This window comes from Prionailurus viverrinus, chromosome D1 (genome assembly GCF_022837055.1).
Source record: "Prionailurus viverrinus isolate Anna chromosome D1, UM_Priviv_1.0, whole genome shotgun sequence".
In the NCBI taxonomy this organism is placed as follows: Eukaryota; Metazoa; Chordata; class Mammalia; order Carnivora; family Felidae; genus Prionailurus; species Prionailurus viverrinus.
In genome coordinates this window covers 78,326,975-78,354,205 of record NC_062570.1, presented here as the reverse complement: position 1 = coordinate 78,354,205, position 27,231 = coordinate 78,326,975, and the positions used below count along the sequence as shown (strand labels likewise).

The 27,231-nt window shown below is 39.9% G+C and overlaps 1 protein-coding gene across 1 annotated transcript in view; it reads right to left on the bottom strand.

Moving 5' to 3' along the window:
* Positions 1-1,334: 1,334 nt before the first annotated feature.
* GAS2 (growth arrest specific 2) overlaps positions 1,335-27,231 on the bottom strand; it is a 129,723-nt gene continuing 103,826 nt past the window's right edge. Inside the window, exon 8 of the mRNA XM_047879081.1 lies at positions 1,335-2,353. Within this exon, the coding sequence (XP_047735037.1) occupies positions 2,135-2,353 (219 nt within the window). The 3' untranslated portion in view covers positions 1,335-2,134. The remainder of the gene's footprint in view (positions 2,354-27,231) is intronic.

Genomic DNA, 27,231 nt, shown 5'->3' with positions numbered 1-27,231 from the left:
GGGAGAGGGAGACACAGAATCTGAAGCAGGCCCCAGGCTCTGAGCTGTCAGCACAGAGCCCAACGTGGGGCTTGAACTCATGAACTCTGAGATCATGACCTGAGCCAAACGACTTTGGCCAAATGCTTAACCAACTGAGCCACCCCAGCGCCCCTCGCATGGGTTCTTAAAAGCAGAAAATCTTTCTACCTGTGGTCAGAGAGATGTAAAGAAAGAAGTCTCCTTGAGATACTCTACTGCTGGCTTTGAAGATAGAGGAAAGAGAACATGAGCAAAGGAAATCAGCCTCTAGAACGTGGGAAAAGCAGGGAAACCAATTCTCTCCTAGACTCCTCAGAAGAAGCACAGCCCTGCTGACATCTTTATGTTAGCCCAGTGAGACCATCTCAAATTTCTGGCCCATAGAACAATAACATAATAAATTTTTGTTGTTTAAGCCACTACGCTTCTGGTAATTTAGTACATTAGCATAGAACATCCAATAAAATAGATGAAGGGATTAATATGATTTTTGTTTACCTATACATATTTTAACTAAATTAAATTAATTTTAATTTTTAAGGACATAGATACGTTTGTGGGAAGAAATTAAGCACAGGAGAAAGTTTTGAGGAAAATACTATTGCCAATTACTATATAGAGAAATTCAGTGCTAACGTTAGTTTAGTAACATAAAAGTCAAATCACTCAATGTCTGTATTTTAAAAGATATTACAATTATTACTGTTCCAAGGTGATTTTATCTCTGATAAAACTTTAATTTTAATTGTTTTTTCCCAGCATAATTACAACCCCATTTCTAGTACCACTAAACTTCACAATGAACAGGTTGTGTGTACTTTGACTAAATCAGTCATGTGACAAATTGAGATATTTCCTGACTTTCTGGAGCAGGAGAGGTGGATTTTTTTTATCATAGAAGAATGAGGGAATGACAAATTAACTCTGCCTATACTTATTAAACTCAAGGTGGCAGTTAAGGGATTACCTATGATAATATTTTGTTTTTCTGCTAAGGGGAGCAAACAATGCTAACACTCAAAAGTGAAGAAGCACTAGGGAACCCTAATGCGACTCTTTCTAGAACTCTGACGGAAAGTTGCCATTTGAAGATTATTTTTATTTCAGAATGAAGCACTAATATAGAGACATAATTTTTTTTAATTTATCTTTTTAATTCTTGAATCAGTGAGGACAATAGTTTGCTGTTTATGGGTACACAACAGCCCTGTCCTAGGTATACAAGGGTATACATACGTCTGTAACATCAGCTACAGTGAATTTACTTTACTAGACAGCATAGCAAAGTAGGATTAACTAAAGGTATATTTTCATAAGAAAATGCTTTAAAATAACATGAAGTCAATGAACATTGGACTGTACAATTTATCCTGTCAAAATATAAACGTATGTCAGCTTATGTGTGTGAAATACACTAAGTCGGTCTCAACACAGCCATGTGCTTAGGAATGTGTGAAACACTTCATAAGCAATTCTCTAAGGGGTGTACTGAAAACTTCCAAAAGTACCCCAGATATTTGGTCATAGATAAGGAATAAACTTTAAGGCAATCTTCCAAGTGAATGTAAACTTTTCTGAAGTGGCCTTTCTAGTAAAGTGTTACGGTTATGAACACTCTGTACTTATTTGTAGTCCTGTTGAATATTTTTAGTAGCACGTTATCACACTAATTGTCACTTTTTAAAAATTAGCTTAAAAATCCTGCAATTATAAAAATGTCTGGGGTGCTTTTACTTTGTAGACATAAAGCAGGCACTTTCTGCTGACTTATCTATAAATCCTAAATATTTTCTTCTAAGAGTTTTTATCTCTAGCTAGAATTGTACTTCTAGTACTGTGTACTAAATCCTGTGTTCACATATCAAGAAATAATAATTTGCCTACAATTTTTCTAGTTTAAATCTGAACCTAGAATTTCTTTTAATTGGTCATGTTCTACAGAAGCATCAAAATAAATAGTGCTACTCTTTGAACATTTTTCAATAATAATGACATTTTTCTGGCTGTTACGCCTTTTTCCAAAGTAATTGTCAGAGCAAGTGAGCTAAACTAACTACACTGGAGAAATGGGTACAGGCCATTAGGAGAGTCCCCTTGTAGTGACCAACTAGTTTTACTTAATCTCCTTCTTAGCCTTATAATTGGCAGAGACGACCAGGTAATTATCTGGATTCATGTCCTTAAGAGTTGGAGATTTGCTCTGGATGGGGGATGTTTTGCCATCCACACGGGAGATCTGCAGCATCCGGCAGGGGTCGTGTTTCAACAAATACCCTGCAAAAGTTTCCCATCCTCCTCCCACACGGACCATGACATGTTTGTTGTGCAGCATCTGAAATGAAAGAAGAGCAAAAGGATTAAATTCTGAGAATTCTTACAGTATCTTAAACCAACTTTCGTTTTTAGCACTGTTACTGTTTTCTGTCTTGTTTTTTTATGCCCCATTGTTTTCCTACTTGGTGCACAGTGCCTGAGTTAGCATACAGTATATGAAAGAAGCTTTGTTTTTCCCATGCAAGTGGATCATGGGTACACATCCCCAGGACCCAGCTTTGCCCTGCTATGGGAATCCGGGTTTATGTATAATCCCTTGTTTGGTTGGATGTGTATAGAGGCTTCTGTCTGACATCTGATGTTCCATTACAGCCTCATCACTTCCCCCGTTTTCTGCCCACTGTCTCAGATAAGTGCTTCATTCTTCCCACCAAGTTATTCCCCTCTGAACGAGGACTCAAAAGACCATGGAAATGTCTCTCTTGAAAATAATTGTTAATAATCACACAAATGCTCAATGCGAAATGGAAAGGAAATGCACTCAGAAAAACTGAAGTCTTCTCCAGTCACTGAGCCCTTCAAGGCAAGATGTTGTTGAATGGCCAAACATTTATATTTTCCTTTACTCTTATTCTTTCTAATTACTTTAGAATACATCTTTAAAAAAAAAACTTACCTTCAGGCCTATGTCACATCTAGATTTCCAGGTAACAGGCTACATATTGAAAAAGTGAAGAATGTATGGTTCTTTTTATCACTAAAAACATGTCAGAGCTGTAGACGTCTGGCATGAAGAGCCAAAGACGTTTATCTTGGCTTTTTTCAAATATCAGAAAATATAAGATAAAGGGGAGATGTTGCTCCATAATCAGAGATCCTGCTGACTCTGTTCCATGCCCGTGATGTTAAGAATACATACTGGCAGTGTAGTCTTGGGAAGGACAGATAGTTGGGTGAGGAGATTTGGGGAGTCACTTACATTGCAGAGCCTGTAAAATCTATTTGAATTCCTCTTGCTGTGTCAGTTTGAGATCTGGAGTTTTTTGACTCCCATCAAGTGGAAGATGACATATACTTACTGCTTTCATTCACCTGTTGAGAATCTGATGGAAATTCTGGACTCTCTTTTCAGATGTCTGTATCCACAAAATTTTGCATGTGTGTTTAGGGGGTTCACAGACTCCCAGAAATCCACCCGTGGACTCCAGCTAAGAAATCCTGATTCATGCGGTTGACATGAAGCAGTTTCAAATATTGTGGAAAGTAACAAAAATGTGCTGGATATCCATAGAAACCATAAGACTCATAAGAAAATGAAGTTAAATGTAACTCGACTGGTTATTCTCATTTAGAGAATTAGAATTATAATTAAGAATAGAATTAGAACAGAAAGGACCTTCAGAAACATCTAGCTAGAAGTTTTAAACCTATTTTAGCATCAGAATCTATTCATTAAAACCTCAATGGGAATCCCTGTAACATAGAGCAGACAAAAGGAGTCAGGATTCAGCTGTAACCATTTTGCCTTCCCCGGTCCTGCCAGTGGTACCGTGTTCTTGTTTTTCTGATGAAGATCCTGAGGCCCAGATCTTTGGTGTGATTTGCTTAGACTAGTATCTGGATTTCCTGACTCCAGTCTAATACTTGTCCCACCAACAGTTCTTTGTAAAGCAAAATCCATCAAGGCCTTTATAATTTGACTGACCTATTTCCATTTCCACAAACTCCTGTGTGTGCCTCTACTGCCTGCTTCCAACACTTGGAGTTGCTGGGACAAAAATTACAAAGGCGGGCATCAAAACAGTACTCTGACCCTTTCTGCCACTGTTCTAGAGAACAGCTTGGCATATTGTTGAAGTTCTGGCATACCCCGCCCCCCAGCCCTACAAATTACATTTAAGAGTTTTCCTCTAAACATCCTTGGTATGAATGCCTGGCAGAATGCCCAAATTCACTTGACTGTGAGCTATTTCAACCAGAAAGAGCTACCAGTCAGTATAGTTTTTAAACAATTAGCTAACGCTGGAAAACAGTGAAAGAAATGGTTTTCCGCCTGGCATATAAGGTCATTTAGGTACAAACCCTTCTCGCAGATTCTTTAATAAATCCACGCATGCGTAGTGGATCCAACATGAAGCAGAGTTATACTGAATGTGACTAACATAGGGATTAAATTTCTGCCCACCCCCTCCCTCATCTCATTTCAATAACTAATCAGCAAGCTGTAATTCTCCAAGAAGGTCAGTGGTCAAACTGAACAACAGTTTCAGGCATGGGGTTAAGATTTCATGGCCATAAGCATTTACATCCTTGATTATAGAGATTTAAATTCCATGCCTTACCTTAGTTTGTGCTAAGTCTCAAGAAAAAGAAAAAAGGAAAGAAAACACCCATCCCCATCTCCATAAACCAAACCCCTACTGTTTAACCTAAAAGCAAATTAACCTGCTATAAACCAAACTACTCTCAGCTCCTCCCTCCCTCCCCACCCAGTGCTTGCCCTACAAAACCCCAGCCTTGGTTGAAGTGTATAATCTTCCTTCAGAATCAGGGCAGAGCCACTGAGCTCCTTCTGGAAGAACTCTTTTCATCTCAGGAATGGGTGACATTAGGTCAGTTGCAGTCAATTGATCCTTTTGCTTTTTGGTTTTGGTCAGCGGCATTTCCTGTTCCTCCTAATATTATCAAACGTGCCACTCATCTCTGTCCTCATCATTCTATGGATGGCATCTAGCATGTCATCAGACATGGTTTTCTCTCTCAGCACCTCCACCGGCTTATTTACTCCAGCCTATATTTACCCTTTTCTCCACTTTCCTCATCACAGAAAGAAGTCCCTCTGTCCAAAGTCAACTCCTCCCCATATATCCTAATTCCTGTTACCACTATGCAGAAGCTCCTATCAGACATCACATCACTCACCTCTCTCTCCAACTTATTGTATAATGGTCCTTATCCCCAAGCCTCTCCCACTCTCGTACAAAGCAAAACTCTGCTCCTTCCATCCCAGGCTACTTTGTTCTCCTATCTTTGCCTTACCTCTGAGCTTTCTGGTAAGTTTACACGTGATGTCTTCATTTCCAACTTCCTAGTCACTGTCTGACCCACTACACGTTGCTTCTGCCCCCACCTCTTAACTGACTGCACAGTGAAGAAGAGAATCATGGCTTCCGGGATTGTTGAATCCAATGGATGGTCCTTAATCCTTATCTGTCTTGATCTTATCAGATACTGAGGTATCTAATAGTATTGACCATTCCTTCCAGGAAACTCCCTACTCCTTTATTCTCTGTGACAAGACTCTTTACTGGACCTCCTGTTACCTCTCTCGTACTTTCTCTGCCTCTTTTCAGGGTTCTGTTTTCTTCTGCCTACTTTTAAGCTTTGCTGCATGCAGAGGATCTCACTGCCTCTAGCCTTGGGGGAGTCTGATCCATTTAGTAAGTCCATTCCCACCAAAGGGACTTCCATAAATGCCTGTTTGATTGTCTTCTGCCTAAATGCCTTCACTAGCTCCCTCTCTCCTATAGGCTAATATTCAGTTCCCTTTGTTTGCATACATTATTCACCAAGACCACTCCTGTCAGCCTCACCTGTCCTTCCCTGAGCTCTGGGACTCGTGAATTATTTTTGTTCTATGTTCCCAGACAACACAGCCTTTCTTCCATGCTTTTGCATATTTGCCCCTAAATGTGGAGTGTCTTTTCTGTCTTGCCCTCCCTACTTATCTGGACCGCAAACATCAATTCAAACGTCACCTCCACCTGAAAAATTTCCAACAATCATCCACCTTACCAGATAAGTGAATGCTTCCTTGCTGTATGCTGTTTAGATGACACATGATTTCAATTGTTTTAATCTACTTTAATTGCTAATTTACCTGTGTGCTTCTTTTAATAACATCCGAGCTCTCCAAAAAGAGTGATGATGTGCTTCTCATTTTTTAATCTCCCATATGTAAGCTCAGAACAGTATCAATATTGTGATATTAATACTCTTTTTCATATATACTTCCACAGGCTCTACTTAACTTTGCCTAACTGATGACGTCATTTTCAGCATTACTCCATTTTACAGATGGCAACACTGATGCTCTGAGAAGTGCTGCTCTTAAACCACCTGGGCAAGATCACAGCACAAATCTGGGACTAGACCCATTTTCCCATTCTGCCATACCCACTGACTCCGTTAAGCTCTTCAATGTGGATTTTCATACCTGCTTAGTTACTTACAAGTGAAATTTAGCACAAACAAGGAATTATCAGTGTCAGAGTTGGTAACAAGCAGCTTAAGCAAATCAAATGCTCACATGAAATGATTTATGGGGCTATGTTCTAATAAACCCTATATAAACACAAATTTAATTTCAGAAGATTATACTGTAGTGGCCCTAATTACTTTAGAAATAAACATGTGTCAAGTGCAGGTAATAGGATAGAATACACTTATAGCCAGGCATCTGTCGGCATAAGTAGGACTAGACTTTGATTCTCTGTTCGGTTACAGCTCCTTTACTTATGATGCTTCACAATGTTGAACAATTTTGTGTTCTCCGTTCCAAAAGATAACTCCTCTTGACTGGTAGCATCACAAGTGAACTGAGTATTTAATAGTGGTTATCCATGCTGCTGTTTGTGGCCTTTCTTCTCAAGCAAAGAAAAAGAACTGCTACAAATCTCCAATACTATATGTTGCAAAGCCGTATGTTGCCCCATCAGGCCTAATTCTGGCTCTTCCTAGTTTTTACAACCTGCCTCATTCCTCACGGTGCCTTTGATCCTACCAAAAGTGAAGAAGGTGAAGAAGATTCATCACCAATGTAGCACAACTTAGCAACATCTCTCAATGCTGAAGGTGGGGGGGAGAAGACCCCAAAACAGTAACAAAAATCTGTCTCAACATTTCTCCCAGTGGCCTTCATGAAGTTTAAGCAGATCTGGACTGTTGCAGATACTGTAAATATTTTATTTTTTTATTTTTTATTTTTTTTAATGTTTGTTTATTTTTGAGAGAGAGGGTGGGGGAGGGGCAGAGAAAGAGGGAGACACAGAATCCAAAGCAAGCTCCAGGCTTCGAGCTCTGACCTGTCAGCACAGAGCCCAATGCAGGGCTCAAACTCACAAAATGAGATCATGACCTGAGCCGAAGTCAGACCCTTAACTGACTGAGCCACCCAGGTGCCCTGAATATTTTCTTCTTTGATGTCTATGAGTGATATACATTCCTTGCCCAAGAAAAGAGCCAGAATGCCTCAAAGGTATGTTTTTGTTTTTGTTTTTAATAATTTGGTAATGGGAGAAAACATTTCCATTCGTGTCAAGGGCATTTTGCTTTATGCCTTTTCCCATCATAATGCTTAATTATGTGTTGTTTTCTAACGAGGCCTCTTCCTACGTGCCAGCAAAAGGGAATTTTTTCTCCTTAGATGACACAGTCATTAATAGTAAGAGCACCCACTGTGTGCCAGGTAATCTACAGATATGCCTTGTTAAAATAAGAAAGATAAAAAGAAACACTGAGGTCACTGGCAATGCTCTCATTTCACAGGCAGACAGAGGGTCACCCAGGAGGTTCCCCAGGGCCACACTAGAAATCACTTCTTTATTCCCCATCTAGTACACAGCCTGACAGTTGAAGAGCTATACTCCTCCCCAAACTATTACTCTAAACATGAATCCTATATTTAAAGGTGGGTGAATCATTTAATATATTGACCCAGCAATGGTTCGTGACATGTCAGGTAAGTCCTCGCTTTGTTTTTTCGGATGCAATGCACATTTTGTTAGGTTACAATATGCAGCCTAAAGCCTGCTTTCTAGCACCACCTTTCAATCTTACTTTCCTAACACTATAGGGAAAAAAAAATTATAACCAAAAAGTTCTGTGGTTCATCCACATACTAATTCAAAGGAAAAAAATGGGTTGAAAGGAAACACATTAATTCTCCCATATTGTTAGATCACAATAGAAAATTTTAAAGTTGTAGAAATGATTAATCAACCGCTCCCTACAAACGCTGTGATCACTGCAGTATAAGGGGTCCAGTGCTCTGGCTCTTATGATGTAATAGGATTTCAGAAAGGAGATTTTCTTTTCCCTAATCTTATAGCTTGGAGAGACATTCTGGAATCACATCATGTATAGGTCTTAAGGAGCTTAAAGCAAGAAAAGTATGTTTTTTTCTTCCTGCGGACACTAGTCTTTCGAAACAGAAATACATCAACTCACGTTTTGCGGATAAGGCACAGCTGATATCTATGTAAATCACAGAAAATCATACATTTGACTAAATGAAAAAGAAATGGCCATGTAACAGAGCCAGAAAATAATATGGACTTATTGGTGATGCATTTGTTGTCAAGATGGCCAAGCTATCTATAGCTATATTATATAAATCATAAACAAAAATAAACAAGAGCAGGACATGTCTTTTAATAAACATAATTTAAAGTTAAATGCTTCTGGGGCGCCTGGGTGGCTCAGTCGGTTGAGCGTCCGACTTCAGCTTAGGTCATGATCTCACCATCCATGAGTTCGAGCCCCGCGTCAGGCTCTGTGCTGACAGCTCAGAGTCTGGAGCCTGCTTCGGATTCTGTGTCTCCCTCTCTCTCTGCCTTCCCCCTGCTCATGCTCTGTCTCTCTCTGTCCCAAAAATAAATTTAAAACACATTTAAAATTTTTAAATAAATAAATAAAGGTAAATGTTTCATATTCATATTTGGTAGCTGGATTTCATCAATTCCCCAGCACAGATCTGCGTGAATGTTCACATCTGTCCTAAATCATAATTCCTATGAAAAGTTTCAGGCGTCTCCACCTTCTCAGCAAAACACTGACAAATCTCTTTCATTCAGATTTGAATCTTGTGTTTGTGACCTTGAAAACTGGGGGAGAGGAATATATGTCATATTCTCTGTATACCAAGGTCATCAGCCCCTGAGGATGTGAAAGCTTCCCAGCAGGATGCCCTCATCCTCTCTCACACTTCACCAATCTAGCCTTTACTTCAGGGCCAGAGTGGCCATTCCAAAGGGAAAATCTGATCATGCTACGGCCTTGCTTAAGAACCTGTGCATGGGTCTCCATTGTCTGTAGTGTTTCTCAGCCATTTTTAGCTCCAGCTCACCTGAAGAATATGACTCATTCTCATGAGCACAAGAAGTCTGTGGCAAAGATTCTGAAAGAGCAGTGGTGTGAATGCAGGTGTGTGTGTACAGGTGTGTGGGACCAGGGCAGAATCTGCACCTTGAGGGTGGGCAGAAGCATACATAATTTGAAGAAACAATTTGTCAGCAATTCTGATACCCCCTGTCCTACCTCTGCCCCTCCCCATCCCGCTATGAGAACAACTAGCCTGACACCCAAAGCACTTTATGGTTCAGCTACTGTTCCTTCCCCACCTTCTTTCTCATTCTGCCTTAAAGACCACATACCATTGTGTAGGTTGTGCATTGCACAATGATGCAGCTACTGTGTGGCCCTACTTGTCTGTGCCCATACCTACACTCCAAATTGCATAACCTGCAAAATTTCTGGACTCCTTGGACTCCCCTAAAGATTTCATGCCTTTCTACATCCACATTCACCAGGTGAATTAAAGTGAGTCCCTTCCTATGGCCATTCAATAAATATGTGTTGAGTGCCCGGCAAGGTTATTCCTTACTAAATTCATGCCCTGAGGGCTGAGTACAGTGCCAACAACACAATGGGCACTCAATAAATGTTTGTTTAATGAATGCATAAGCAATGTTAATGCCTACTAATGCTCCACCAGGGCATCACTGTCTTTATGGAATATTTTTGCACTCTCCAACCTTTAGATTACTTCTTTTGGACCTTGAGATTTTCCTTCACAAACTTCAAGCATAGAACCTGTCATATTTTGTTGCCTATTTTCTTGTCCATATTTCTCTAATTCCCTGTGACCTCTCTAAAAGGTCACATCCTATTCAGCTTTGTACACCAGACAACAATTGTAGTGTGTGATATGTAGAACACATTACTTATTTACAGAAAAGAAAAAAAGGAAAAGATGAAAATGATTGGTCTTTATGAGGGAGAGTCTGAAAAACACCAGGATGTGAATGATAATCCACCTTAACCACTGCTTAGAGAATTCCTTTGAGAGAAAGATACATTTTGGGTCAAAGACCCAAAGTAACAGGAATCATACAGGAGAGAGGGAGGGTGAAGTGAGAATCAGAGCAATGGAAGGAGAGAGAGAAAGGAGAAGGGGAATGGAGGAGAGAAGAAGAAAATCTCCCAAATGATTCCAAAATCAAGTATACCATTGTCTTCATTATCGCCCTTCACAAGTTCTCATTACATTTGGAATGCATGTTTTAGAAATACCACTCACTATAGTAACAAATTACTCACTACAAATTGCAGCCCCTCCTTTTTCTCTATTCATGCTTAAGTGTTAAAATGCTTGGGTCTCTCAGCATAACTCTAGCTCTCATTAAGCCCTTCCCCACGTAACTGACCACAATGGCTCCTATTTCTACCCAATCTGTTAACTGCTCTTCTCCACCAGAGCCACCCCTTTAAGAGACAACCATCTCTGACACTGACTGCCTAGAGGAGTAAGCCACCTAAATTCAAATCAGTTCAGCCTCCTGGGATATCATATGCTTCCTAATACCTCCTTGTCAACCCCGTTCACTGTGTGTTTTTACAAGCCATCATAACTTGAGTGAAAATATTGTGTTTAGAACGCAGTCATCTGCTCTCCAGAGAAAGAGTGTTAAATTAATTTATAGGACAACAGACTCTGTCATCGACTGGTATTATCCTGAAATGGCATATGCTCAAAATTGGGCAACTGGGAATTCAGCTGGCTGCCTAAGGTACATGGACACATGGAGGAGAAAAGTGGCAGGTGTTCAGTCACTAGTCCGCCATGTTGAAAGCCTGCTACCTGCATCTTCAAGGTAAGTGATAAGGTCACCTGGTAATAGGGCGAGTGAGGCTCTGTTTACCACAGATGCCCTATGTAGACTTCTTTGTCAAAGGTTGGGGATTCATCTCAACCTCTCTAGCTATTTGAAATTATAAATGGTTAAATACTCCTCAAATAGACAAGCTTCTGGAATTACCACTTTGTTGTTTACAAAACATTTTTCATAGGTGTTATCTCACTTCTATCTTCCTAATAATCTTTTGTGCCTTTTTCTTAGATTAAGCTTCAGAGAGATGTGGTCACCACCAACTATATGTATAACTCTAAGATATTATTTAATCTCTCTGTGCCTCCCTTGCTCATCTGTAGAATGTTTCTAATATAGAGTTTTTTGGATAAATATATGTTAGCATGTAGCAACGTCACCTGGCACATGATATTCAATAGTAGCCTGCCATTGCTTTTGTTATTAAAATTATTATTAAAATAATAATAATGTTATTGCAATGATGATGGTGAGCTTCTTACAGGCTTCATTTCAGTTAATTCCTGCAACAGCTCTAAGTGGTTTGCATTACTATCCACACCTACAGATGAGAAAATGGCAGTTCCAGAAAGCTTAAGTAAATCTCCCAAAGTCACCTAGCTAGGAGTTGACAAAGTTTAGATTGGAACCTGAGTCTCTTTGACCGCAAAGATAATACACATTACCACTTAACTATATGCCCTAAAGGGGCTTTGCCAGGGGTCATGACTGTCTGGCTTCTTATCTAGACTATTTCCATGGACAACACTTCTTTTTTCTAAGAATATGTGTTATGGTGTCTCCATTGATGATCATATCGCTCAACTCTAAATGTACCTGGCACCAGAAAAGAGAAGGTGTTTTAATATGTGGTTAGGAGAATTTATTCGCATTTGAACCTGATGTTTCACCCATACAAAAATGTTGAAATTAGGTACACCAGAGTGCTTGGCTGTTGGTTCCACACTGTAAAAGGAAACTCTATGGGAGAGACCCCTGACAGTCTGCAAAGTACTTTCTCTTAAGTTATTTCATTTTATCACACCCTGCCCAGTTGTTCTGCAGGCTAGTATTACTGTTCCCATTGCACAAATGGAACCTCAGAGAGGTTAGGTAGGTGGCTCACAGACACACAGCAAGAACACAGCCCTAGTCTTTAGAGTCCCAGTTTTGTGATCTGTTGTCTTCAGTAACAAAATCATGCATTAAGGAGAATACAATCCTCAAACCCTCATTTGAAGGCTAAACCACTCAGTGACAATGGTGACAAACCATCCTCCAACATGAACGGGGCCTTGAATCTGGCTATTGGGGCTGGCCAGAAAAAAATTCTTGGCTTGCTTTTGTTGTTTCCCTCTGGGAGAAGGAAAGTGAATAGTTCACTTCCCAGGCTCGTTGTAGACAAATGAGACTCAGTAGCTTCTTTCTGGAAGCAAACATGAGAAGAGCAGCTTGCAGATGAATGTAACGATCGACTGGCAGAATGTTCCATTTGCATCTGCTTGGAAATATGTGTAGGAGTACTTACTGCCAACTGCCTGTCAGTTCTTATCGACTTGTTATGTAAGGTCTCCATTTTCCCAGATCTGCACCAAATGAAATTAAGAAGGCTTAGCTGCAATCTAATTACCAGTCTACGGCACCATTTCAGACAGGAAAGGCAAAGTTATGATAAATATTTTATGGAACACTCAGCACAATGAAAGCAACGAGGCAAAAATGCTGGTGGTGGAAAGGAAAGAGCTGGCTAGAGCAAGGATTCATAGCTGGTATGTGCCCAACTGAAACTAGACTTCATCCACCCCAAAGACGCAACACCTTCGGCAAGGGGAGCTGGGCTCCAAGGGGCAATGAAAACCCATTCCTTCCACTGATCAAACAGGTTCAAGTCTGTCTGATTCAATCTGAGTTCTCACTCTTTCATCGAAACACTGATACCAAAACCCAACAGCACCAAGACAGCCAAAGACAGCACAGTCTTTTTCGTGACAATGATACACTTCAGTGGTTCCCAACCCGGTGTCCTCCTGGGTCCTGAAAGGCAACAACAGCATCTGTAATGTGGACACTGGAAAAACTATTACTTTGCTACTGTTTTTTAATGGATCTTTAGTATATTGGTAGAAAAATGGAAAACAAAGTATTAATAAATACAGTTAGATCTTTTATATCGACAAAATATTTGAAAACATGAGTCTCTTTCTTCTCAAAGCCCCATTCAAATGAAAGGCAAGGAATAAAAATGTGCTAAAGTCACAGGACAAAGGGAAATTGAGAGGATATTACAGTAGAGAAGAAAGGCCGACACATTTTTAGAGGATGGAAAACAGAGGGATGAATTGTAACCAACTAAGAGTGGAGAGAGTTGAAACTCAAAGCCTGAAATGACAGCTTGCCCAAAAGAAGCAAGTCAAGCCATGCCTTGAAAGTATAGGAAATTCAGGTTTTAGAATCACCAGGTAGTTCCATCAGGTGAGGAGAGATGTGCAGCTGAAAAAAGGAGAATTGGTTGAACGCCAGTCTAAGGGCTGGTTAGATTTACTGCACCCCACCTCAGATTTGCTATGCCTGTGACAGTATCCCATAGTGTAAATGACTGTGTCATCTCAGCAGGACACTGAAGGTTTATCTTTGCGGAAATTGAATCAGAGATGCTCCAGGCTAGGGAATGTTACAGGAACCAAATGGAGAGATGGGTAAATACATGATAAAGCAAAGGCAGCAAAGTGCTCATTATAGAACCCAGATGGTCGTTCTGTGGGTACTCTATGTATGTTTGAAATTTCTCACAATATAATGTTAGAGGAAAACTTCATCCTGAACCCAAATGTTCTCCCCATCTCCATTCCTAAATCCAAATTTCCTCCATCTTACCTGGATTACTGTAATAACCCTCCAACTGCTCCTCCTGCTTCTGCCCTTGCCCCTCAGTATGTTCTCAACAGAGAAACTAGAGGCATCTTGTTAAAACAGAAGTTACTGTTGTTACAACTCCACTCAAAACGCTGTGTGGCTCCCCATTTCACTGGGCGTAAACTCCAGAGTGCTTCCAATGCCGTCTACGTTCCCATGTGATTTGGACTCCTGCTATCTCTCTGACTTCATGTCCTCCCACAGACCGCTCCCATGCTCTGTCACAGCCTATTGGCCTCCTTGCTATTTCTCAAACACTAGAAGGCCACTTCAGGCATGCTCTTGACTTGGTGTTCCTTCTGTTCAGAAGACATTTTGCCCAGATAACTGCAAAGCTAACCCCTCACCTCCTTCACGCCCTTGACACTGTCTCACCTCCTCAAAGAGGCTTACCCTAACCACCCTTTTAACATTGTAGTCTCTGCTCCTGGCACCCTCAATCTGCCTTATCCTGCCCTACTCTTCCTTCCCCACCCAAGCGTGGCACTAATCACTTTCTAGCAAGCTCTATAACTTACATATTTATTATGTTTATTGTCTATAAATTATCTATACAATATAAAGATTCCCAATCAAAGTTGCCAGATTTGTGATATAAAAATACAACAAACCCAGTTAAATTTGAGAGTCAGATAAACAACAAACATTCTCTAGGTATAAGTATGTCCCTTACAATATTTGGAAAATAATATATTAAAAAATATTTGTTGTTTGCCTGATATTAAGTAGATTATCTGTATTTAATCTGGCAACCCTAAACTTCCCCCAACCACACACACACAAGCACTCACAGAGTAACATAAAGGTCTTCGAGGGAGTCAGGGTTCATCTGTGTTTTTCTCTAATATATCTTTAGCTCTTTGAATAGTGCTTATTTCATAATATATGTTCAATAAATATATATGTTCAATCAATATGTGAATGACTATACATTTTCTCATGATGACCCCTAAGAAAATAAGGGAGTAATCCACAAAAGACATGTGATCCAGGAAACAGGGAATCCAACATAAGAGCAAATTAAAATCTCAGATGACACTGTGAGGTCAACGTCGGGCAGGAGAGACATAGAGGGACCAGAAACGAAACCCCTAGCTTAGCCAGTATATCTGCCTATGACACCATTGTGACAGGTTTTTACAATTCTCTAAGGGGATCTGGAAAGGGCCTCTTAGTCCTACTTAGGAAAAGAGAAATGGTTAAGTAAAAAAGAAAAGGAAAAGTAATCACAGCACACTACAATATTTACATGATTATTGTTTTGTTTTGTTTTATTTTGAGAGAGAGAGAGAGAGTGAGAGAGCACATGTGAGTGGGGGAAAGGGGCAGAGAGAGAGAGAGAGGGAGAAAATCTTAAGTAGGCTCAGGTGGAGCCTAACATGGGGCTCAATCTCATGACCTGGGATCATGACCTGAGCTGAAGTCAAGAGTCAGACGTTCAACCGGCTGAGCCACCCAGACACCCCCATGATTGTTATAAAGTAAATACTGAATACTGATTTGACCAATATTGGTATCATCGATGATGCCTGGCAAACAAGAGGAAGGGGAGTCCATATGTGTGTGGTGGGGTGAGAGGAAGGCATGTGACTACTAAATCATCATCTTCCTACTCTTGCTTTGCTGGGTTTGTGAGTATTCCATAGAAAAATGCTGACAGTGTAAAAACTAAGACAGACCAGCATAATTTTATAATTTAGAAACTTGGAGATAAATAAAAGAAGAAACAGCTAGAAAGGGTGAAACGAGTTGCCTCTGGGAGAACTCAGGAGAAAAAAATGAGTGGAAAGAGGGGACACGGGAAGGGGCAGGCTTGCAATTTGGGATCATAAATCTTACAGCACCATTTTGTTGCCTATATACCTGTATTTCTTTATAAAAATGAAAATTCAATTTAAAATATTCAGTTCTGGTACTCAAGAAAACAAAAGCAAAAAGAAAAAAAAATTCCAAAGCATAGGAAAAAATATATCCTTAAGCATCCAGAAAATTATTTTATTGCTCTGAAAACCTTCTTCTTTGCAAAATAGCTGGCAGGCTCTCATATACGTCCTGATATAAGGATGCAATTTGAGCTGAAATCACTGCAAAATGAATGATTACATTTTTTTCCGAACATTCAGACCTTAGGCACAAACTGGCTACCTGATCTCAAATATGTTTTCTAACATTTTAATAGTCCTTTGTAGTTTACAAAATCCTTTCCAACATCATTTCATTTTATCCTCTAAAGTCACTATTCAAATTATTTTCATATCATGCATATCTGGATCTCTCCCAACATCACATAAAATCATCACAATATCCTCAGATAAGACCATGACATGATCTTAGGAGTGCAAAGCTCTGCTATTTGCTTTCTTTTCTTTTAGTTTGTTTTATCCTCTCCTTTCCCATATTTCTGAGTCTTGAACAATTATAAATCTCAGCATTTCTCTTCCAGAAACTTTCATTCCAAGATCATGACTGTTTGTTCTTCCTATTTCTCGCTACACTCTAATAAAATGCCAGACACTTTCTATAGCTTAATCACTGAATTCTCTATAATCCTAATTGGCTCCCAAAATCTTCTCTAAGGCACAGAAATGTTCCTCTTCCTCTAAGTCAGTTTCTTATGCTATTTAAACAGTTCAAGAATATAGAAGAATAATATAAACCAATCCCACTTATCAATATATACATAAAAATTACTTTTGTAGGGGCGCCTGAGTGGCTCAGTTAAGTGTCCAACTTCAGCTCAGGTCACAATCTCATGGTTTGTGAGTTCAAGCCCCGCGTTGGGCCCTCTGCCTACGGCTTGGAGCCCAGAGCCTGCTTCAGATTCTGTCTCCCTTGCTCTCTGCTCCTCCCCCGCTCACGATCTCTCTCTGTCTCAAAAATAAATGAACATTAAAATAAAATTTTAAAAAATTACTTTTGTATATGGCATTTATCTTTATTTTTTAAATACAATTTATTGTCAAGTTAGTTGACATACAGTATATACAGTGTGCTCTTGGCTTCAGGGCTAGATTCCCGTGATTCATCGCTTATGTACAACACCCAGTGCTCATCCCAACAAGTGCCCTCCTCAATTCCCATCACGCATTTCCCCCTCTCCTCGACCCTCCTATCAACCCTCAGTTTGCTCTCTGTACTTAAAAGTCTCTTAAAGAGTCTCTCTGTTTGAAACTGGTTTTTCCCCTTCCCTCCCTCCATGGTCCTCTGTTAAGTTTCTCAAGTTCTACATATGAGTGAAAACATAGGACATCTGTCTTTCGCTGACTGACTTACTTCACTCAAAATAATACCCTCCAGTTCCATCCACGTTGTTGCAAATGGCAGGATTTCATCTTTTCTCATTGCCAAGTAGTATATGGCTTAAAAAACAAAACAACTTTGTCTTTATCTTTCACACAGCCATACTCTTTGCACATCTTTCAAATAGATGGTGCTTTTTCTGATCCAAAAGTCTTTCTTTGCTGAATATTCTATTTCTTTCTTTCATTTTCCACAACGAGTAGGTGAAGTTTGGAGGTCACTTCCGATTATCCAGTCTCCTTAAATAAGTCCAGAAAAATGAAACAATTCATCACAGACTGTCTACCCATTCCTGCTTCAGGGACAGGTCACATGCTCCCTTGCAAATGAGTCTGTTGTTCCAAGGGGCGACCCAGAGGTCCCAGTAGGGAGGATGGCACAAACTCTTTTGATAAAACCCACACATAACTAATGCCTTAAAAATTATCACCAGAAACTGCTAGCTCAAATTCACCATTTTCAAACATGAATTCCTCAAATTTCCACATTGACCTTCTTTGCTTTTAAATTTACTTTCATCTCCAAGAATGTTGGTTTCTTTCACGTGAAAGTTTACACTAAAATTTTCACCAGTTCATCTTCTACTTTTATGTTTCTAGAATTTTATATCCCTGTTTTCTCATTTCTGCAATTTTGCTTTTTAAAGTCTTTCATAAGTGCCCATTATGGGGGAGTGGGTCTGTTATGTACACATAAACAGAGAAATAATTTACATAAGTGTATTCCATCTCATATAAATATATACACATCTATTCCCATTTTCCCATGTATTTATTTCCCTCAACTCTTACTAGAGGGATATCATTTCCCTAATGAGGGCCTGGCTGCCACAATGGAGTAACTATCTTTTTGTTTAGTCCTACTCTAAGAATGTAAATTTTCTCATGACAGAGTTCACAGAACACATCTTCAGCCATGTGGGTCCCTCGGCCACTTCCTTTTCTCTCTTCAACCACCCAATGCACGTGATGTGATGATATGTTCCTGTTTGTACAAACATCTTCATATATTTCAGGAACTTTCCAGCATCTATATATCTCTGCATGTCAACAAGAAACCATGCTTTTTTTGATAGGCACTTTCCTGTGTCCCTTATACTCTAATTTCAATGATAGAGGAGCAGCAGTATCTACTCCTCACCGACAAGTAGAATCTATACTTCCTAATACTCTGATTCAAATTCAGCTAAATCTCCAGTGTGCTTGTTTACATCAGGGCCTTGCATGCAGACTCCATTCCGACTTGCTAACAACAGATGTCACCGGGTTGACAGCCTGAAGCCATTCCCTTATCTGACGTATGGGTCCTCTGCAGGCAAGCTGACAGTAGTGTAACTGGCCCTGATTCTGCTCCTTCCTTCTTTTGCCTTCAGTGTCCTCTTTTGCTGCTTCCGATATCTTTTGAGGCCACCCAAAGCTCTTTCCTGTCCTTTCTGATTCGTGCTCCCTAGCGTCTAACAAACTTCTGTGGCAAGATAAAAACGAAAATTTTGAAATTAATATTAAAGTCATATTAGCGGCCTCGAGATTTTAGATCTCCCCTCTCTCCTTTGGCACATGATTAATACAAATCATTTAATGGAGGTGGATACTCATATTTTGCCCATTAGCTTCTAAAGTACTTATTAGAAGCATGACCATCTGACGTCTTGAAGCCTCAGCACGGGGTCTTCCAGCTGAGGTGTACTATCCATCAACGCCAAGCTGGCAGTGATCTTGGAAGAGCAGCATCGTACCTAAAACCCTCGCCTCTTCCCTCCTTGCCTAGTTCGTTTAGTGAATGCTCCTTCTCCATCTTTTCTAGCCCTTTGCACAGCTGCACAAAACTCCATTACCCAGCCTCTCAGACTTTCACCATCTCAAACCATTCTTCACCTTCACCATTCTTAAATCTCAAACCTTCCCTTTTGCTTCTGTGTCTCTCCAAAATCAGTAAGAGGTCTTCAGGAAGGGGGTTTAATCTCACCTGATCTGTCTTTGCTTTTCATTCAGAGACTATGTGACCTCTGATGGAAGCTATTTCTGTTAGGATGTCGTCTCACCTTTGTTGCAGCCTTGTTGTTGTCTAGGTTCCCATGTTATTTTTACTCCTCCCTTGGGGTACATTTGTAGAGGCTGTTTTATTTCTGTGTTCTTTGACACTCTGGAGCAAAAACAAGTCTCCTCTGTGTGTACCATGTCTTATCTTAAAATTCTTTTATTCTAACATAATTTCAATCATCTCCCACATACCTTTCTCAAGCTTGCTCTGGTAAAGGTTTCTAAAGGATGCTATGAACACCTACTGGAAATACCTTCAGCCTAGTCTTTGAGGGGCAAGTGTTCTTGTGAATATTTCTTGGAGAAGTAATCTGAGTCTCAACAAGCACTCTCTTGAGATTTTTTCTAGATAAAGAAGGGATAGAAGGACCTCCCATTGTCAGGAAAAGCAGTGCAAAGGGACAGAAACGTAAAGCAGCATGATCTGTATATAACACTGAGTAGTTCACAACTCCCATAGCTGAGTGTGAGAGAGATGAGAAAGAGACTGCTAGGAGATACAGCCAGTGAGGTAAAAAGTGACCAAGGGTAAGAGGAACCGGAATCCCTCTCTATGCACATGAGATAACAAAGGTCACTGACAGGTTCTAAGCAAGGGATTGGCATGACAAGATTTTTACTGCAAAACCATTCCTGGGGAAAACACACACACACACACACACACACACACACACACACACACACATACACACACACACACACTTTAATTATTTAATTACACACTCAACCTCAGCCATAATTTCTTGTTTCTCCTGACACTTAGGCTCTCTTTTTACTGCTGCTTTTACTCACATGAGATTAACATGCAAGGCTCACAAAATAGTATTTACTATAGGAATAATACAGGACATAATAGTGGTGGCAACATTAATTTTTCCTGCAGGGAAGCAACCCCTTGTTAAAATGCAGAATTGAGGCAACATAAACCCTTTCATATTGTAGAGGCACTCTGACACTTTAAAGACAGACAAATCACATGACCAGCAAGAAGTCGGTAACCCATTCCGCTTGGGCCAGCAGCTCTTCACAATTACATACTTAAAAAGGGAAGGGGAACAACTAAATCCCCACAGACACATCTCAACATTATTTAACATCTGTTTCAAAATGACTAGCAAGGAACCAAACTGTTTTCGAATCTCAAATACCAATGAAACAAGTAGCAAAAATTGCAGTTATGGAATCTAGACACTAGGTGGCAGCAGCATATAAGCACATGATCATCCCACATTAAAATTTTAGTGCTGCATTGCTTACATCTATTGGAACAACAGGGCAAACATGTTTTCTCCCAATGGTTCTCACCATTGCCTTTTTTTTTTTTCACTTATTGGGCTTAAAATTATGAAATTGCTTTTTTTCTAATAAATCTACTTTTCACTCTAGAATATTTGTTTCTCTATGTGATAGTAACAAATGTTAGGTGTACATGTGGACATTCCATATACATACACTATATACATATTGTTATATTGTATGTACATAAGTTGCATTTATTGCATATTATTGCATGAGTGATATACGTGCAGTTTATAATAGTGATAGTAGACATGCAAAAATGCCAGTCATTTTCTATTGAGCACTTTATCTCATTTAATACTTTTAACAACCTTGTGGGAAGGTATTAGCTTTCTCCCTTTGCAGTTTAACGGTCAAGGATCAGAGAGGTTGGACAACTTGGCCAGACTCACACAGTGTAATAAGCTATGGAAGTGGGATTCATGTTATATATTTCAGAGAGCTCAAAGTCTATGAGTTTTCTGAGATGAGGAATCTCATCTTAATTTCTATTCTCTCTCACCAAAGACAGATATGTGCTACAAATATATTCTATAAATTGTAAGAATAGCTTATGCTCATTTGATGGTGTTAAGTAAATATAATTCATGTGGGAAAATGAAAGCAATTACCTTGATGCATTAAAGTGCAGATTACTAAGCACGGTCCCTATTTAAACCAGAATTTCGTACAAGAGTAGTTTTCTTTCTTTTTTTTAATTTAAACTTTAGTTAGTTAACATACAGTGTAATATTGGTTTCAGGGGTAAAATTCAGTGATTCATCACTTACATACAACACCCAGTACTCATCGTAACAAGTGCCCTCCTTAGTACCCATCACCCATCTAGCCTACCTCCCAATCCACCTCCCTCCATCAATCCTTAATTTGTTCTCTGTTGTTAAGAGTCTCATGTGGTTTGTTTCCCTCTCTTCTCTTCCCCCACCTTCCTATATGTTCATCTGTTTTGTTTCTTAAATTCCACATATGAATGAAATCATATAGTATTTGTCTTCCTCTGACTGACCTATTTAGTTTAGCAAAATACATTCTAGCTCTATCCACATCATTGCAAATGGCAAGATTTCATTATTTTTGATGGCTGAGTAATATTCCATTTATATATATATATATGCCACATCTTTTTTATCTATTCAGCAATCAATGGATATTTGGGCTCTCCCCACAGTTTGGCTATTAGTTGATAGTGCTGCTATAAACATCGGGATGCATGTATCCCTTCAAATCTGAATTTTTGTATCCTTTGGGCAAACCTAACGTGCAATTGCTGGATCATAGGGTAGTTCTATTTTTAGTTTCTTGAGGAGCCTCCATACTGTTCTCCAGAGTGGCTGCACCAGTTTGCATCCACACCAACAGTGCAAGAGAGCTCCCCTTTCTCTACATCCTCAACAACAACTGTTGTTTTTTGTGTTGTTAGTAATTTTAGCCATTCTGACAGGTGTCAGGTGGTATCTCATTGTGGTTTTGATTTGTAATTCTCTGATGATAAGTGAAGTTGAACATCTTTTCATGTGTCTATTAGCCATGTAGATGTCTTCTTTGGGAAAGTATCTGTTCATGTCTTCTGCCCATTTCTTAACTGGGTTCTTTTTTTGGGGGGGGGGTTGGGTTTGATAAGTTCTTTATAGATTTTGGATGTTAACCCTTTATCAGATATGACATTTGCAAATATCTCCCCCCATTCCTTAGCTGCCTTTTACTTTTGTTGATTGTTTCCTTTGCTGCGCAGATTTTTATCTTGATGAAGTCCCAATAGTTCATGTTTGCTTTTGTTTCCCTTTCCTTTAGTGACCTATCTAGTAAAAAGTCAAGTCTCTCTGGCCAAGGTCAAAGAGGTTGCTGCCTGTGTTCTCCTCTAGGATTTTTATGGCTTCCTGGGTCACATTTAGATCTTTCACCCACTTTGAATTTATTTTTGTGTATGGTGTGAGAAAGTGGTCCAGTTTCATTCTTCTGCATGTCACTGTCCAGTTTTCCCAACACCATTTGTTGAAGAGATGGTCTTTTTTCCATCGGATATTCTTCCCTGCTTTGTTGAGGATTAGTTGACCATATAGTTGTCAGGCCATTTCTGAATTTTCTATTCTGTTCCATTGATCTAGAGACTATTTTCTTAAAGGTCCCCAGGTGATTCTAATATTCAGCTATAGTTGAGAATCTGTAGGGTCATGACTATGAGAATAAAGTTTTGAGTAGTTTTAGAAGACTTTACTCACTTCTTTTCGATAAGCACTCAAAGATAGAATGGAAAATGCCAAAGAGCTATGGAGAAGGCTATTCAATGATGTCTGGCACTAAAGGCGATACAAGTTTGCAGCCTACCAACCCTGAGAACACATTTGTGTTCTATTATGTGATCAATTTTGTGACTTCAGTGAGAAAGGTGGGAATCTATTTTTGTCTATTTTCATGAACAATATTTCCATGCAAAGCCAATATTCATAGAAATTAGTGGTACATACAGTTAGAATCATCGTTGTTCTATATTACTGATTATCTTCTAGCACCTCAGCAAGATGTTCAAGATATATCTAGAGATGTGATTATTATTAATTCCAACTCTAAATTACTATTATTGAACACAGATCCTTTCACATAGTAGACAAGTGATAACCTACTGCTATATGAGTACACAGAGAAATAGACATACCGTGACTTATTAAGTGATGAGATCTATGGCCAGTCTTCTTGGTTAATCTTCAAAACCCAGTTCAGGGCATTCACAGTAATCTTTACCGGTATTTCTATCCAGCAAATTATTTAAAAAATAATAAAGATTGATGGTGACACCTCACATAAAATTCTCCTTTTCACATTTTTTTTAAACCAACTGATTTAAATGCAATTGGTTTTCAGAAATGAGGTTCTGGCAAGACAATGTGATTGTCTTAACATAACTATGAGACATAATCAGGAATACTTTATGCTATTTTGAGATGGCCGCAGCAACAGTGGGTTTGTTGTTTGGTTGGTTGTTGGTTTCCTTTGCTTTAGTTTTTAACCAACACTTTCATGGAAAATTAAGTCCTTTTGCAGGACTTACCTGAGAGGAGGTCTGCCTTGTTATGTATTGTACTTCTTTATGTGCAGAATCAACTCACATCACTTCATATAACTCATAGCATAACAGCAACCCCCAGATGTGCTAGCATGTTGACATCTTCCAGAACTATAATGCCAATTCCTCCTTAAAAGTAAAATCATCTATGTTGATAGCTTGTTTGTTTTTGTAGTTATGTTCCTATAGACTCCATCCTGAAGAGCGGCACTCGGCACTCGGGAGGCTAACAACCCTTCCAGTGAAAGTGACACATCATGCAGTACTTTGAATGGCGGAAAGCTCAGAGCTAAAACTCCCAAGTTCCGCAGGTACAGTAGCAAAAGTAAAGGTGGAGACACAGCAGCAAACAGTCCCCAGAGAAGCTGGTAATCCATACAAATTGTCAAGGCACAGCTGTGGAGGTGACTGGGGCATTCTCTGATTCCCAAGACATTAGCAAAGTCCTTTAATCAGCACATACATTGTTCTGCTTTGTATATAATATTGTTCTCGAATATTAAGCAGCTGGTGATTCAGTACCATCTGGCACTTTCTGGTGATGCACAGAGCTGATACAGTGTGAATGTGTCGGGCGTACGGGAAAATAGTTTCCAATGAGGATAATGTGTCAGAATGAGTCAGGGAAGCTAGGTGAGAGTCTAAAAGAAGGTGGAAGATCCACCCACTCAGGATGAAGGGAAACAGAGGAGATGGTAGAGTTCCAAATGCTTTGTGCCACTGACCTTCTTTGTTCATGCAGCCCATGAGGATGTACTTTCTGCGTGCTGTGGGTTTTTTTTTTTGTTTTGCTTTGTTTTTTCCCTCAGCAATGGTGTTGTGAATCACGAACCTATGATACATGGAGTAGGTTGGGCTCAGATGACAATACAGCAGTGGCTCACACAGGTCAAACAAGCTGTCCTTGGCATTCAGAATTCATGGAGATGAAGCATTTGGAGTGTGGTAGAGAAACTTTGGAGTTTTCACTACTTTTCCCCCTTTTTGTTCTCTAAGAGTGAGGATGTCTTCGCAATGGAAGCGCGGGCTTTTGCCTGTTATGTCAGGTTTACAGAGCTTTCTGTGGCCGTGCCAGAAGACGCAAACTGGTCTACAAATGAATCTAACTCATGACCTCAGACCTTACAGAGTCAACAACTAGGTGAGAAAACCAGGTAGAAAGACTATCAAGAGAGAGGTGTCAGAAATGAAGGTGAAAGGTCCTTACATAAGAGTAGAGATCGAAGATAGGCAGAGAATCTAGGCCACTTATGAGAACATGTGTGCAGGACTGGTTTGGTTTCCAAGCCATAGAGGAAGGATATGGACAATGTGGCATGTACCCAGAGAGTATGACCAGGATGGTGAAGAACCCAGAAAACCTTGCGTGTAGTGTAGGAAGAGTTGAATGGACTGCTTTGAGCTGCCATTGAGTCTAAACAATTTTTCATATATGCCAGGCACTTTCCGTATACTCCGGAAAGCAGATATTTCTATATCCATTTTATAGACAAGGAAATAGACAAGACCGGTGTCATGACAGACGACACTATTTGTGTATACATGTATGTTCATGCATGTTCATATATGGCAGGGGAAGTCTCGACTGGGTGGTAAGGAATAGAAACTATCTAACCTAGAGAGTGTCTTAGAGATGAGCAATCCAGTGCTTTCCCCTTTTTTTCACAGACGAGTCAGGAGCTCTGAAATGATGTCATGGCTTGCCCAAGCTGGCTTGACCCAGATTGACCGAGTCTTGACTTTGTGGAGCTTTCAAACAGAGGCTACTGTATGCTAGTTACTGGGCCAGGTGCGCTCTTTAGTTCTCCCAACAAATCTGTCACAGATGTCACTGATCCCCTTTGTACAGAAGAGAAAATTCATTCTCACAGTACTTGCATGGCTTACTCAAAATGACATAACAGTACCAGGGCTACATTGCGTATATTATTCTAAAATCAACATCCTTTTACATCTCGTGCTGAGAAAGTCTGTCTTCAAACTTCACTCATTAAGAAATAACTTCATTCCATTCTAGTTAATCAAAAACAAAGCTGTTCTACTTAGGACATGAACTGGTTAGTATAAAGAAACAGGGGCACCTGGGTGGCTCAGTCAGTTGAGCGTCCGACTTCAGGTGGGGTCACCATCTTGCAGTCTGTGAGTTTGAGCCCTGTGTCGGGCTCTGTGCTAACAGCTCAGAGCCTGGAGCCTGCTTCAGATTCGGTGTCTCCCTCTCTCTCTGCCCCTCCCCTGTTCACGCTGTGTGTGTGTGTGTGTGTGTGTGTGTGTGTGTGTGTGTGTGTGTGTCAAAATAATAAACGTTGAAAAAATAGTTTAAAAACAAAAAACAGAAACAATTATTATACTAATTTGACCTGAGGCCTGATAATTTGGTAAGCCCATGTGCCCCTGCTATTGGGGGAGATATATAACTGAAATTAGCCTATGAACCCCCATTTCTACAAGCAAAGACCTGGGGATCTAGACATCTCAAGGTAGTAACTACTGTGTTACATTATTTTATAAAATAATTCCCGACGACATTATATTTTATAATATATGACACTGAGTTAAATAGTAAACCTCAGGGACTTTACCCACACATCTTTAATTAAAAGCACAGACCAACAAGTATGATTTCCTTTCCATTAATGCTCCCAGTGAAAATCTATGAATTGTTAAAGGGGTTATGAATCTCTTCCTATAGAAACATGGGCAGTATAAACACACAAGAGGTAATGAGCACTACGCTTTTCTCTCTGAGAGAGAAAAATTACAAAAGAGAAATGATAGATGGTGCTCGCTAGAAATTTTAATTAAACCTGTGAGTGAAAAATTCTGAATCAGGCCAAGTGGCAGCTGCACTCATACGTGACCTGCTGCGATAGCAGAGGCGGGACACACGTCAGGAAATGGATATCCCGTGAGAACAGCCATAATATCCTCGAATTTCATTTAATCTAGCTCTCCATAAGGTCCAGCTCTGAAGGGCCTTCTGGGAGCACCCCCCCCCCCAGCTCGGTGAATAACTCCGAATACAAAGAAATCTGCTCTCGTTGCTTAGTGACAGCAGAGTGTAGACCACAGCATCTTTCCTGTGCGTGTGCTGTCCCTTGTTTGTCGAGAGACCGTAGACCCTGGCAGTCTGCTGCCTCTGCTGGCTCTGCTGCAGTAATTAAGTAATGAAAAGCCCTCACCATGGAAGATTCCATAAAAGATTTCTCTAAGAACTATGATCAAAGAATAACAGCTATAAACATCATAATGTATGCTCCCCTCCTATGGCCTGCTTTACCAAAAAGGCACTTAGGAGGTATATCTTTTCTTACCCATACTCCAATGTGCTCCCTCACCCAGTATGACAAGTCTCTGGGGACAGGAGAAAGTACTTGGACTTGCTGTGACATGGGCATAG